The sequence below is a fragment of the Elephas maximus genome, chromosome 23, assembly GCF_024166365.1.
Source record: "Elephas maximus indicus isolate mEleMax1 chromosome 23, mEleMax1 primary haplotype, whole genome shotgun sequence".
NCBI classification, from domain to species: domain Eukaryota; kingdom Metazoa; phylum Chordata; class Mammalia; order Proboscidea; family Elephantidae; genus Elephas; species Elephas maximus.
The window spans coordinates 30,470,386-30,486,190 of NC_064841.1; the positions used below are offsets into that span (position 1 = coordinate 30,470,386).

The 15,805-nt window shown below is 42.6% G+C and overlaps 1 protein-coding gene across 1 annotated transcript in view; it reads right to left on the reverse strand.

Annotated features, from left to right (window-relative positions):
- PRKCI (protein kinase C iota) overlaps positions 1-7,566 on the reverse strand; it is a 104,300-nt gene extending 96,734 nt beyond the window's left edge. The window contains exon 1 of the mRNA XM_049867725.1: positions 7,207-7,566. Coding sequence (XP_049723682.1) covers positions 7,207-7,310 — 104 coding nt within the window. The 5' untranslated portion in view covers positions 7,311-7,566. The remainder of the gene's footprint in view (positions 1-7,206) is intronic.
- Positions 7,567-15,805: the final 8,239 nt, after the last annotated feature.

A 15,805-nucleotide genomic window follows, 5' to 3' on the forward strand; every position in this document is an offset into this window, starting at 1 on the left:
TTCTCCCACAAATATCTTCCTTCCATGTTCCCCTCTACCTGCCCTGGATCCTGCTACACCACCCCCCCAAACCCTCCTCCCCATAGTCTCTCTCAAGCAGGAAATCTATGAGTTGTAGGGCCTCTCTCTCCCCTACATGCAACCAATCCCTAATACATGTTAATTCTACCCCTTAAAATCGCTACTGAATTCACACCCTCTTTTCAATCTCAGGACCTGGTGGCGCTGTGCTTAAGTGTTCATTCAGCCGCAAACCAAAAGGTCGGAAGTCCAAATGCACCAGCCGATCCTTGGAAACCCTATGGGGCAGCTCTACTATGTCCTCTGGGTCACTATGAGTCAGAATCGACTTCATGGCAACAGGTATGGTTTTTTTACATCTCATGGAGCCCCTGTGGCATACTGGTTAAGAGCTCGGCTGCTAACCAAAAGGTGAGCAGTTCAAATCCACCAGCCACTCCTTGGAAACCCTATGGGGCAGTTCTACACTGTCCTAAAGAGTCGCTATGCATCAGAATCAGCTTCATAGCAATGGATTTGTTTTGGTTTTTTTTTTTTTTTTTTTTGGTTTTCCATCTCATTAGCATCTCTCACCTGGACACCTTAAAAAGCCTTCAAATTAGGCTCATTCATTCCCAGTCTATCTCCCATGATGGTTCCAAAAGTGATCTTTCTAAAATGCAAAGCTGATCACATATCTCTCTTGCTTAAAACTTTCACTAATGAGAAAAAGTCTGAACCCTGCAGTATGATATTCAAGGGTCTTCAAAATGTAGCCTCTCATCCTTTCTAGGCTCACTTTTCATCAGTATCCATTCATACTTTATGTCCCAGTAACAGACTAATAATAAGAAACAAATATGGGACTGGTGAGTTTCTGGGCTGTACAAGTTGTGTGTGATCCAGTTTGAACCCATCCAGTGGCACCATGGAAGAAAAAGGCCTGGCAATCTGTTTCTGTAAAGATTACAGGCAAGAAATCCCACGAAGCAGTTCTACTCTGTAACACATGGGGTTGCCATGAGTTGGAAGTGACACCACAGCAGTGGGATTGGTTGTTTTTGTTTTTATGGGGCTAACAGCCAAGCTGCTCTTAGTTCCTCAAACATACCATGCATGTGTTCCATGCCTGGAACGATCCCCCTCCCAACATCATCACCTACCAGGCAAGCGTCTACTTATCGTTTAAAAACCTCAGGCGCTTCATCTTCTAGGAAAGCTTCCTCCACTTCACATTCCTCCCCAATATTCATCCCTGTTTTTATGTGCTGTCAATCAATTCTGACTCACAGCAACCCTATATAAAAGAAACTGCCCCATAGAGGTTTCTAAGCTGTAATCTTTACAGATGCAGATCATCAGGTCTTTTCTCCCATAGGGTCACTGGCGGGTTCAAGCCACTGGTTGACATTTTGCTTAACAGACAAGCGCTTAACCATTGCAACACCAGGGCTCCTGTAGTCATTCCTGCAGGTACTTTTTACTTGGTGCACACGCACACACATGCACACAGACACACTGTTACGGGCTGAACTGTGTCTCCAAAAAATGTGTGTCAACTTGGCTAGTCCGTGATTCCCATTATTGTGTGACTGTCCACCACATTGTCATCTGATGTGATTTTCCCATTAGTTGTAAATTCTACCTCTACGATGTTAATGAGGTGGGATTAGCGGCAGATATGTTAATGAGGCAGGACTCAATCTACAAGATTAGGTTGTGTTTTAGGTTAATTTCTTTCATAAAAAGCAGAAGCAAGCAGAGAGACATGGGGACCTCATACCACCAATAAAGCAATGCCGGGAGCAGAGCATGTCCTTTGGACGCAAGGTTCCCAGGCAGCGAGGCTCCTAGACCAAGGGAAGATTAATGACAAGGACCTTCCTTCAAGGGCCGACAGAGAAAAGAAAGCCTTCCCCTGGAGCTAGCACCCTGAATTCAGACTTCTAGCCTACCAGATTGTAAGAGAATAAACTTCTGTTTGTTGAAGCCATCCATTTGTGGTATTTCTGTTATAGCAGCACTAAATGACTAAGACACACCCACCCACCCACCCACCCACACACGTACATCCATTTTAACTGTTTTGTAACTGCTTCTATCTTTTCCCTCAAGGAGCCCTGATAGTGTAGTCATTTAAGTGCTCAGTTGCTAACAGAAAGGTCGGGGGTTCTAACCCACTGGAAACTATGGGACAATTCTACTCTGCCCTACAGGTCGCTATGAATCAGAATAGACTTGACGGCAACGGGCACGTCTTCTCTCCCACGAATCCCTTAGTTGCTCAGGGGCAGTCTTCTATTACCCACCTATACATCCTCTGTGCCCACTTAGTATAAGCACTGTGTGCCTTCCTTATGGCAAGTGTTGCTGAAGCAAATTTAAACACTCTTTGGTAATATTTGAAATTCTAAGCAAGACATAGGACAAGAACTAGACTCTTGTCCAATTCTTAGGATAGGAATTTTTAAAAATGCATGGTTTAATTAAGCTCATGTCAACCATATTAAAAAAAGGGAGAGAGAGACTCAAGTTTTACCTTAAAAAGGTAAGTAGGAGTTGTATTAGAAAGCTACCATGAACTGAAAACCTCTTGGAAGAATCTGCCCTATACAGAACTGCTTCTTTACCCTCTACTTCCTCAGACCTTCATTTTGCATATGGTCCATCCTGGCCTCTCCAGCCACTCTCTCAACTCTTTGGTCCCACTGCTAACAAGCAATTTATCTCCATATTTTCTAATTCAAATTTCTGAGGGGATTTTTTGGTCTTTTTTTTTTTGGCACCAGGTCACTGTGGTCTCTTAAAACTGTGGCACAGTTGCCCCAGGGTTAAGTTGCATGCCAGGAACTCCAAGACCAAACAACTAACCTTCCCCCAACCCTCAACTCAGTATAGTATTTTTATTTCCTTAGAACCGTCAATAAAGTACATCGCTAAAATAATTTTGCAACACTTTTATAAAAAAGTCTTGCCAAGACTTGTTCACAGTGACAGAAATCTTACATACTTCTTCACAGAACCAGCTATACATCCCGAATACGTAAGGAATTAACAACACCTTATTTCCAGATGTTCATGGAAGGAATCCTCTGGCTTGTTACAACTGATCAACACCAATGGTTTAAAAAGCATTTTTCCAAGCTTTCTGCAAATTTTCCCATACATTTATAATGTAAAGAAATCAGTAGTCCAGACGTTTCCTTGTTAAATTCTATCCCACAATATCAAGCTAACTTTTTTTTTATAAGGGTAAGTACATACAATGGCAATCTATCACTAAGTAACAAAACCTGTTTCTCTTCCTCCACACTAACACCACTTGGTAATGACTGAAGACGGCGACTCACTGAGAAGATCCTCTGGGAGGGAAAGAGAAGTACATGTCATGAGACAGCTACTCTTAGGTGGCTTCCACTCAAATCAGATTCTCACTGCTATCAGTGTCCTGCTTAAAACTAGAAAAAATTCCAGTTAGCTCTTGTATCTAGGAAGACATCACATTTTCGCTGAAGTCAAACTTAACAGAATGAGAATAGCATACACATGTTTGAAAGGAGAGGGCAATTAATTCACTAAATAATTCTGGCTATTCCAAGATTCAGCAACTACTGGGAGGCAATATTGCTAGAAGGGGATAAGGGGAAGGCCATTCAGAAAATCTGAGAAAAAATAAAACTTTTTCAAATGCAGATTGTCCTTACGTTTCTTGGTATAAAGCTGGGATCTTCTATTCTAAAATCATGTAGAAGGTGTTCTAGTTAGCCAACCTGTTCATAACCTATACTCGCTGGTGACTCATTGTCACTTCATCAGTAGTAATAAGCAGCTGACCATGTAACATCACAACCGCCAGTTTAGACTACTGTTAATAAACTATCATCTTAACAGATCTAATTTCATAGGACAAAAATTGATACAATTTAGAAACTGTTGATGTCGTCTTTAAATGCAGCTTGAAATGAAGGCACTACTAGAAAGCTTTCATTGAATAAAAAGCACTAAAGGGAGAGGGTTAATTCTTGTCTTTGCTTAGCAAAAATTCATAAGTTTAAAAAAAAAAACAAAACGTTAACTTGAATGTCTTGGAGAACAGTCCCTGATGCTGCTGCTGCTGCCTGCAACCAGGTAGCACGTGGTTCTGCTGTCCCACTGGGCCAGAATTTCCTCCCTCCTCGCCTCAAAGGTTAAAGCACTAAAGAGATTATTATGTCCTCATACTCTCCTTTAAATTATTGGAGCAACAAGCCAAGACAACATAAGATACCTGTGTTCCTAGAGTACAGCAAGACTTTGGCTTCTTTCTAAAAGAGAAGCTTACAATCACTTTGATTTACTAACTAGGCCTATTTATGTTTGTCAAACTAATAAAACAACAAAAAAAGAAAAAGCACTAATTCCATTTTTCATAGTTGGAGTCACCGGAGACTATGTAAGGTTAGTAAGTCAAGAATTTGTATAATTTGAAGTCATAAAGGTAACCAGCAGAACGAGTATGATAATTAACAACCAAAAATTGAGAGGCACTGGGAAGAAAGGAGAAACCCTGGTGGCGTAGTGGTTAAGAGTCAGGCTGCTAACCAAAGGTTGGCAGTTCGAATCTGCCAGGCGCTGCCTGGAAACCCTATGGGGCAGTTCTACTCTGTCCTATAGGGTCACAATGAATCGGAATCGACTCAAGGGCAATGGGTTTGTTTTTTTTGGGGGGGGGGAGTAGGGAAACAGAAAGTAGTGTGCACCCTATTTCTCATCTTTCAGGGGAAGGAATCAATAGATGCTTTCTAAAGTTGATATACCACGAAACAGAATTTAACTTTTAAAAGTAATAAAGGCAGTCTAAGATGCATCAATTGGTCTCAACCCACCTGGAGCAAAGGAAAATGAAGAACACCAAGGCCACACGACAACTAAGAGCCCAAGAGACAGAAAGGGCCACATGAACCAGAGACCTACATCATCCTGAGACTAGAAGAACTAGTTGGTGCCCGGCCACAATCGATGACTGCCCTGACAGGGAGCACATCAGAGGACCCCTGAGGGAGCAGGAGATCAGTGGGATACAGACCCCAAATTCTCATAAAAAGACCATACTTAATGGTCTGACTGAGACTAGAGGAATCCCGGCGGCCATGGTCCCCAGACCTTCTGTTGGCACAGGACAGGAACCATCCCCGAAGACAACTCATCAGACATGAAAGGGAGTGGTCAGCGGGTGGGAGAGAGATGCTGATGAAGAGTGAGCTAATTATATCAGGTGGACACTTGAGAGTGTGTTGGCAACTCTTGTCTGGAGGGGGGATGGGAGGATAGAGAGAGAGGGAAGCCGGCAAAATTGTCAAGAAAGGAGAGACTGAAAGGGCTGACTCAAGAGGGGGAGAGCAAGTGGGAGTAGGGAGTGAGATGTATGTAAACTTATATGTGACAGACTGATTGGATTTGTAAACGTTCACTTGAAGCTTAATAAAAGTTATAAAAAAAAAAGTAATAAAGGCAACCTCCAAAAGAACCAGGAATAAACTGTCAACAGTGGTTAGTTACCTTGGATGCTGGGTTGGGGGGTGGGGAGTACTTTTTATTTTATACTTCTGTACAATTTGCATGTTTTTGTTTTTTTTACCTAGTTTTTCAAAATTGTCAATTATCAACATCTTTTTTATTCATTTTTTTTAAAAAACATGTACTATTATCTCATTCCTTGCACTTAACAATTCATGGACTGTCCACTTCATAAAATGGAACATACTCTACGGTGAATTATCTATCAAATTAAAGATAAGGTAAAGGAAGCAAAACTTTTCCCACAATGCAAAATACATGGCTGACCACCCTCAAGTTAAAACAGCTCTTATGACAACCACAAACTTTTTACACTTCTTGGTATTATTTTAAAATCAATACCCCCTTGATCAATTAAAGTAAAAACAGATATATTGTCCAACATAACACCTTATACAGTCCTGAATACAGTCAAGCTAATAAATAGAGGTCACAGGCTTCATTGCAGCAAACTAGTAAGTTCTGACATCAAATCAACAAAATATTTAGGAGCTTCTTTTTCTTCGAAATTAAAACAAAAGAGGCAATTTGAGATTTTTCTATCTTCACTGATCCTCTCAGGAATGTGAAAGTATGCAATGCAGTTTCAATCTTGTAGTACTTGAGGGTTTTTCTCTTTTTTTTTTTTTTTTTTCTTTCAGTGCTTGAGTTTTTGAAGCAATTTACTTCTGCCTGGACAAGCAGCTGGGTTTTCTGTTAACCCTTAGTCTGAATTCTTTACGCTCACACTAACATTTCAACTTTCTAATGCTTCTAAACATAGTTATCTCAAAGAAATTTCAAAACCACAACTGAGTTCAAAGGAAGGGTGGCACTTCGGGTCACTGATAATGGAACATGATTTAACACAATGGTTTTAGGGATGGGTTCTTCCTGGTAACCACAGGAGTTATAATTTAGGTAATGATATGAGTAAAGATCACAGAATTTAAGACTTGTGCCTAGGCTCGTCCTCTTCTCACCTTGCAATAGCTCGCCCTATAGGATGGTCCTTGAATCAACAATGTCAAGAAGGGGTTCACAAAATTTTACTTAACACATATGCGAACTAATCTTGGCAAGACCTAAGTACCTAATTCACATCCTTGAACACCCATCAACTTTACTCTTAAATAATAACTCCTGTGTCTGATACACTGGCAGCCCGACCACAGTCCAGGCACACTTCACGAAGATAAACCTGGCTTAGAGACCAAGGTGCTTTAGGCCTGCCGATAATCATTGAAAGAGCCAGCTGAACTGATGCAGTCCTGTCTTCTAAGGCCGTAGCAAACTGATTTAACTGAGGCATTACTCAGAATCCTCAACTCTCAACCAAAACACATCCAGATTTGACGTAAGGCCTTACGTACGAATCTCTCAGTGGGTGAGTCTCCAACACCCACCAAGTCCACTTTATCTCAGAGAAGGCTCCCCCTCAGATCCTACTCTGCCCCCCACCCCAGGACCCCGGCACCACATCTGGGGGTGCCTCCAATCCCGCACCCCCATCTCCCGCTCCCGACCACTCTGTCACCCACCCAGAGTCCCAGAAGCCGTCCGTTCAGCCCAAACCGCCCAGCACACCTTCAGCCCCTCACCCTCCCCACCTCCAAGCCAAATCGAGCTGGCCTGTCCCCTCCCCTCCTGCCCTCACCGCACGTCACTCACCCGCGGTAGTAGGCTTTCACCCGGACCTGGTGAGAATGGTCCCCGCTGCCGCCGCCGCCTGCGACCCGGTGGGACATGGTGCTGCTGTCCCTCTGGGTCGGCATCTCCTCCCTCTCCAGCCTCAACGCCCGGGGCCGAGGGGGCGGGAGGAGGCGCCGACGCCGTACGGGTCTCAGCCGCCCGAGCCTCTCGAGAGTCGCGGCCCCTCGCCTGCCTACCTGCTCTCCCCGCCCGCAGCGCCGACCCGAGGGTTGCCTCGCCTAGCGTCGGCAGCCAGAAGCGCGCGGCTCCTCCCACCCCGGCAGCCGCCGCCGCAGCCCCTACGGCAGGCGCGGCCCAGGGAGCCTCCCCGCCTCCGCCCCTCCCACCTCGCTCGTTCCGAAGGCCCGCATTCCGGGATAGGGCGGGCGCAACCGTCGATCCAACTCCGGAGCCCCAGTGCCGGGCTGAACCATTCTTACGGAGGCCAGAGAAAGGGGGGAGAGGAAAAAGTGAGGGCTTGTCATCACGCCAAATTCGCCGGGAGGGGGCCTATCTTCGGAGCTGTAATTAAGAAGACAAGAAAAATAGGGTAACTATAGCTCTGTAAAAAGCCTTTTCCCTGCAAGAAAAATGGTAAAGAACAAAAGCTGCAGTGTATCCTCCCAGCTTCCAACTTGGTCGCGTCGGCAGTCGGCCGCTGGGGATTCGGGGTAGATTTGGGTGCAGGATTCTGGGATTTGGAGTTCCCGTGGGATTCTGGGACTTGAGGTTCTTTCTGTGCGGAACGCGGGTCTTTCCCTGGCCCTGTCTGTCTCCAGGGTGCGACGTGGGAGCCGTCGGCGTGGAAATTCTGAATTCAGCATGGGCATCTGAGGGCCCTGGAAACGATTGCGCTTCGTCACGAATAAGACTTTGTTCTCTGACGAATTCTCCCTTCCAATTGCATACCCAACCCAGTGCCGTCGAGTCCGTTCCGACTCATAGCGAGATGATCTAAATTTTGCAGTATCTTCCTTGGGAACAAGAATATGGGCGCTTACTCAGTATAGCCTCTCTTGTGGAAAGAATTTAATATTTGTAACAAATAGGATCATGAATGTAATAAAGGAGGAAAAGCAATTAAAAGATACAATGGAAGGCAGACGTTTCTTCCTTCGCGGCCCCTATGGCTAGTCCCTCGTTGTGCTGCCATTGCACGGGACAGGTGCACAATGAATACTTATCCAATCAATCAACCCGTTAATGACTCTGATTAGCATTTGTTCTGTTAGCACCGGTTAACCAAGGATTAGGAAGGATTCATTCTTGCAGCCTAATCTTTGACTTTCCTCTGGTCTTGCTCTGTCACATAACTCCTACTAAAATCACAGGTAGCATGGATCTAGCTCCTTCACCAGTCACGATACCAATCCAGGTTAGAAGAGTTGGAATAATCAAATAAACTGGATTTTTACTAAAATAGGTTTGGGAAATTGCCTCATCAGAGTGATGTGTGACACTTATACTAGTGTGACATCCTTCAACTGCTGCAGACTTGGATTATGTGCTCTAATAAAATTTCCCCTTAAAGGACATGATACCAGGTTTGGGGCAGTTGGAGACCTGCATCAACATGTTAAATGCGGATCAATTAGTTATGGAATGTAAGTTATTTCTCAAACGAGATGACAAAATTTCAATTGGACCCACGGAAAATTTAGTATGCTTGTGGCAAGTTTGAAAGATTATCTAATGCTCTAGAAATGGAAATTTATGTAATTTGAGGAGGAAGAATTTATAGAGAAGTGAAAGGTAAGGAATTGGGAACTTTCATTTAGATCCTTATTCCTTGCAGCTTGAAAATTCATCATTGGCCTGTAGCTTGCTTTGAAGGTGACCCTTGTTTACTGAGGCTTATTGCTTACTTTGTTGCTATACCCAAGAAAAAAACCCATTGCCGCTGAGTCGATTCCGACTCATAGTGACCCTATAGGACATAGTAGAACAGCCCCGTAGAGTTTCCAAGGAACGCCTGGTGGATTTGAACTGTCGTCCTTTTGGTTGGCAGCGGTAGCTCTTAACCACTAGGTCACCAGGGATAAGGACCTGTAAATACTGACGAGTTGCATCAATCCCACTATATAAATTTTTTTTTCTGAAGGATGAAAGCTATGAGTTGTGATTATCAGGGAAAGCATGAAATTAATTTTAACAGGATTACTTTTACAACTCACCATACATACAATTCACCCATTTAAAGTATACAATTTAATAGTTTTTAGTACGTTCACAAAGTTGTGGTATCATCACAGATTCTCATTCCAGAACATTTTCATCGCTCCAAAAAGAACCGCCACACTCATTAGCAGTCACTCTTCATTCTTCCCCACCTTCTTCCTGGTAACCACTAATCTACTTTCTGTCTTTATGGATGTGCCTTTTCTCTACATTTTATATAAATGGAACCATATAGTATACGATCTTTTGTATCTAGCTTCTTTTACAGACCATTATGTTTTCAAAGTTCATCCATGTTGTAGCACATATCAGTTCTTCATTCCCTTTTTTTTTTTAACCCCCATTTTAATTTCTTTATTGTGGTGGAATATGTGTAACAAGATACTTGTCGTTTTAACCATTTAAGTATGTACAACCCAGGAATATTAATTACATTCACCGTGTTGTGCAACCACCACCACTACGCATTTCCATGTCCAAATTAATTTTGATACAGTCCAATTTTTCTAACACCACCTTTAACAGAAACTCAGAACCTTTTAAGCAATAACTCCGTTTCCTCCTTTGCCCAGCCCCTGGTAAACAGACTTCTGCCTTTATGCATTTGCCTATATTTCATAAAAGTGGGGTCATACAGTGTTTGTCCTTTTGGGCCTGAATTATTTCACTCAGCATATTTTCAAGGTTCATCCATGTTGTAACATGTCTCAGAACTGAACTTCATTTCTCTTTATAGGGGAATAATATTCCATCGCATAGAAATACCACATTTTGTTTATTCATTCATCTTTTGAACATTTAGGTCATTTCCACCTTTTGCGTATTGTGAATAATGCTGCAATGAACATTGGTGTACATGTATCTGTTTGAATCCCTTTCAAGTCTTTCAGGTAAATACCTAGGAATGCAATTGCTGGATCATATGGTAAGTCTATGTTTAGCTTTTTGAGGCACCGCCAGACTGTTTTCCAGAGAGGCTTCTCCATTGTACATTAGCACCAACAATGGATGAGATTCCAATTTTCCCACTTCCTTGCCAATGCTTGTCATTTTCTGATAATAGCCATCCTAGCATCTGAAGTGATATTTCTTTGTGGTTTTGATTTCCTAATGACTAATGGTTGTCAGGAGGGATCAGTCCCTGGAGAAGGACATCATGCTTAGCAGAGTACAGGGTCAGCAGAAAAGAGGAAGACCCTCAACGAGGTGGATTGACACAGTGGCTGCAACAATGAGCTCAAGCATAGCAACGATTGTAAGGATGGCTCAGGACAGGGCAGTGTTTCCGTCTGTTGTGCACAGGGTCTCTATGAGTTGGAACTGACTCAACGGCACCTAACAAAAACAATGACTAATGACATTGCACATTTTTTAATGTGCTTATTGGTCATTTGTATACCTTTCCAGGTGAAATGTCTGTTCCAGTCCTTTGCCCATTTTTTAATTGAGTTGTTTGTCTTTTGGTTTTTGAGTGGTAGTAGTTCATTAAATATTCAGGATATTAAACATTTATAGGATACATATTTACCAAATATTTTCTCCCATTATATAACTCTTTCTACTTGGTTGATAAAGTCCTTTGATGCACAATTTTTTTTAATTTTTTGAAGTCCAATTCATTTTTTTGTCTTTTGTGCTTTTGGTATCATATCTAAGAATCCATTGTCAAAAACTAGTCCTGTAGTTTTACCCTTATGTTTTCTTCTAAGAGTTTTACGGTTTTAGTTCTTACATTTAGATCACTGAGCCATTTTGAGTCACTTCATTCCTTTTCATGGTGAAAGAATATTCCATTGTGTGGCTATGCCAGATTTTGTTTATCCATTCATCAATTGATGGACATTTTTGTTTTTTTCTATTTTTTAGCTATTTTGAATAATGCTGTATGAACATTTGTGTACAAATTTATGTATGTCATATATTTTTATGTTTTGGGTATATACCTAAGAGTGGAATTTTTGTTTCATATGTAACTCATAATGGTTAAATGTTTGGCTGCTAAATGAAATGTCACAGATTTGAACCCACCAGCCGTTCCATGGGAGAAGAGACCTGGTGATCTACTCCCATAAAGATTACAGCCTAGGAAGCTCTTGAGCCAGATCCACTATGTCATATATGATCTCTATGACTTGGAATCGACTGCCCACAACAACAATATGGTAACTCTACGTTTAACTTTTTGAGGGTGAATGAATAATTTCTTTTATAAGGGTCAGCATATAGCTGGTTCCTGGTTCCTATGAGGCAGAGGTTAAAGATGTCCCAAATGTTCAACTTTTCCAAACTGCTATACCACTCCATCATTTCTAAGATCAACTACTCCTCCTCCCCTCAGTGCTCTCCCTCCCATCTTTGGGCTCCAAAATTCACTGCAACGTCTCACAGAACTCACAAACTGTATCAACGAAATGACTCATGCAGTTGTGGAGGCTGGTGAGCTCCAAATCCACGGGCCAGTTGTAGTCTTCTCTTGACCCACGTGGCTACAGGGGCTGATGAATCCAAACTGGCAGTTCATACCACAGGCTGCTGGTTCACGAGGCTGCAGAAGCTGGTGAATCAGGTCAGAAGACAGGCCGTCAGCCCACAGGGCTGTGGAGGCCAGTGAATCCCAGAATCGGCAGGTCAGACAGCAGGCCTCTGGCTCAAGTCCCAAGAACTAGAGGTTAGATGATCACAAACCAGACACGGATCCAGATGCAAAGAAACAGAGCCCAGTTAGGGCATCCACATATATACCTTAGATGCAAGCCACACCCCAGGGAAGGGCATAACTTGAGTACGGGTGGGACTTGAGTCATGCCCTCCTGTGAGGCTGGGACCCAAGACACACCCACATCAATCCTGCCTCATCAGCATGTAGAGGTCACAGTCCACAATACATAAGATGGAGGACAATCACACAATACTGGAAATCATAGCCTAGCTAAGTTGACACGTGCCTCCAATGCTCATAGGTTCCATACACATTGTTTGCATAGTTCCACCCAATCATTGTGTGTGAGTCGCAAAGACCATGGGTAGAAGGGCCATATTATGTAATTCATTGCACCATGGAGAAACTGCCAGACGGTTTTCCAAAGTGACTGCACCATTTTACATTCCCACTAACAGAATATGAGAACTCCAATTTCTCCACACCCTCCCCAACAGTTCTTCTTGTTCATCTTTTTTTAGTATAGCCATCCTAGTGGTTGTGAAATGGTAGCTCATTGTGGTTTTATTTGCATTACTCTGATGACTAATGAAAGGAGCTCTGGTGGCACAATGGTGAAGTTGGTGACTTGAACCCACTCAGCCACTCCATAGGAGAAAGATCTGGCAGCCTGCTTCCATTAAGATTACAACCAAGAAAACCATATGGGGCAGTTCTATTCACACATAGTTGCTGTGAGTTGGAATTGATACAACAGCACCCAACAACAACAATGACTAATGATGTTGAACATTTTTTCATGTGCTCATTGGCCATTTGTGTATCTTCTTTGGAGAAATATCTATTCAGAACCTTTGCTCATTTTTTAATTCGTTATTTTTTCTTTATTATTGAATTGTAAGGGTTCTTTATATATTCTAGTTACAAGTCCTTTATGAGATAATTTCCAAATAGCTTTGCCTATTCTGTACATTATCTTTTCATTTTGTTAATGGCTTCATTGGTAGCATAAAGGTATTTAATTTTCATAAAGTAAATTTATCTCTTTTGTTATTGTCTTTGTTGTTTCTCCTTTTGGTGTCATGTCTAAGAATGCTTTGCTTAACTCAAAGTCAGGAGCATTTACTCCTAAGCTTTCTTCTAAGAATTTTCTAGTTATGCTATGATCCATTTTAACTTGTGTGTGTGATGTAAGGAAATGATCCCAGTGCATTTCTTTGCATGTGGATATCCAGTTGTCACAGTAGCATTGTTAAAAAGACTGTTCTTTTTCCGTTTCATTGTCTTGCACCCTTGTTGGAAAACAGTTGGCCACAAATGTAAAGGTTTATTTCTGGACTCTCAATTCTCTTCATGTGTCTGACCTTATGCCGGACCCCTGGTGGCATAGTAGTTAAGAGCTCGGCTGCTAACCAAAATGTCGGCAGTTTGAATCCACCGGCCACTCCTTGGAAAACCTATGGGGTGGTTCTACTCTGTCCTATAGGGTCACTATAAGTCGGAATTGACTCGATGGCAATTTTTTTTTTTTTAATCTTCATGCCACAATCACATTGTCTTGATTACTGTAGCTTTGTAGTAACTGTTAAAGCCAAGAAATGTGAGTCTTACAACTTTGTTCTTTTTTAAGACCACCTACTTTGTGTCCCTTGCATTTTCATATGAATTTTAAGATCCACTCATCAATTTCTGAGATTTTTATTAGAGATTGTTTTGAATCTGTAGATTGGTTCATAGAGTATTGACATGTTAACAATATTAAGTCTTCTGACCCAAGAACATGGGGTGTTTTTCTTTCCTTTTTAACATGCCACAAATATTAGTTTCCTTTCCCTATTTCTACAGCTGTACAGCATTCAAAGTTGCTTCTACTTTTGGGATTCAGAGCAAATGAGATTGCCAAAGTGCGGACTGAAAGACATGTCAGTGCAGTCAGATAAGTGAGGTCTGTGAGCTCCTCTAACCCCCTACTTGCCCGTAGCGGTTAAAGAGTAGGGCCAGTTTCAGGTATAGAGAAGTGGATGTTGGTAAGACAGGTCGAGCCTTGACCCAGCAAGGGTGGGAGAGGGCCAGTCCCTGTCACTGCAGTCCCGCTTGCAGCTCTGTGCAGCAGGCATACTCTTAGTCACCAGTAGGTGTGGAGATTGTCTCAACCAACTTGATAGAATCAATCATGGCATGAATGGGTTCCAAGAGGCGGTAGATATTTCTGAGCATCTTTTTTTTTTTTGGTAGGGGGGAGGTTAGCACCAAGGTTTTTCGGGTCCTACAGTAAATCAGCATTCTGTTAAGTACTAGAGATTTGGGGCAGGAACAAAATACAAAGTGACACTCCTCTTTTCCCCTTCTGCCTCACTCTGACTGTGCCTATGTAGAGCATTTACACTGCATACCCCCAGCAATGGAGTTAGGTATTATGAAGATAAATTCTCTTTCCTGAAGCCACCACCTAGGACAATGCAGACAACTGGTCTTCAGGAAGGTCTTCTCTTTTTGTCCCTGTGCCTTCTTCCATATTTTACCTGGTCAGTACCCACCAAACTCTCATCCTTCTCCCCCAGAACATGGAATGTTTTTCTATTTATTTTGTGGTGAAATGAGTTATTTTATGTGGCCTTTTGCCTTTTTTTTTTTTTGCCTTGGCTCTTTGGAAAAACAGCTTGAGAGGTTTTTCCCCTAAGCCCTGAGGAGTTACCTTTGCCATCATTTTCTACCCCCAGAGAGTTTGTTACTTTTGTCCACATTGATTGACATTTCCCGTGTAAGCTGTAAACACTTTGTGGCTTGACACTTTTTGTCTGGTCATAGGCTGCAGCCTACCCTGTAATTGGTATGCACCTTGCAGGGATTGGTCAAAGACTATGCAAATGAAGTGCCTGTGGCTTATTGAGAGGGGATTGGTCATTTCGTGGCACTGGTGCAAAGGCTATACCTTAAAATTGATGAAGAGTTTGTGTGCAAATGCAGCCAACTCCACAGAGGTTTTTCAGACAGAAAGAAGCAGGAAGAGCAGCAGAAGAAAGAACAGAGAAGGAGCAGATAGAGAGGAGGCAAGGAACCTTCTAAAAGAGCTTTAACACAGGTCAAGGTCTGTAACACTGAAGATGGCCACGTGCCTGGGAGGGGTCCTGCAGCAGAGTTGGTGGTTGACAACAGAAAGGCTGAAGAAAGAAAGGCCTGTCCTGAGGGAGCTGAGAGGAGCCTGTCCTCAGGGGCACGAGAGTAGGCTTGTTCTGAGGGGGCCAAGAAGAGTCCTGCATGGCTGAAAGGAGTAGAGAGAGCTGTCCTGTACTGAAAAAGGGAGGTTTTTTGCCTGCGTGCTTTCTGATCCTGATTCCTGAGTTGTAGCTATTGATGCTGACCCCGAGTTGTAACCTGTTGGTTCCTTAGTAAACTACTTAACTTTAAGTATGGTCTGTGAGTTCTACGTGGCCATTGCAATGGATTACCAAACCCAGAAGAGAAGTAGAGAGTGCTGGGGCAGGGGGAAGGGTGGTGTCAGAATTGGTAAAAAGTTTGGAGAGTGGAGGTATGCCTGACTTCTATCTCAGAGGGATCAGTCTTCGGTTGATCTTGATTAGCATTATCTCCCTGAAGTTAGACAGGTTCTGATGCTACTACTACTATTTCCACCTTTTCACAGTCTTTTATTTCTTTCAACAATGTTTTATAGTTTTTAGAGTATAAGTATACACACTTGATACAAGTATTGTATTTTTTCAATTCTAGAATGTCCATAGA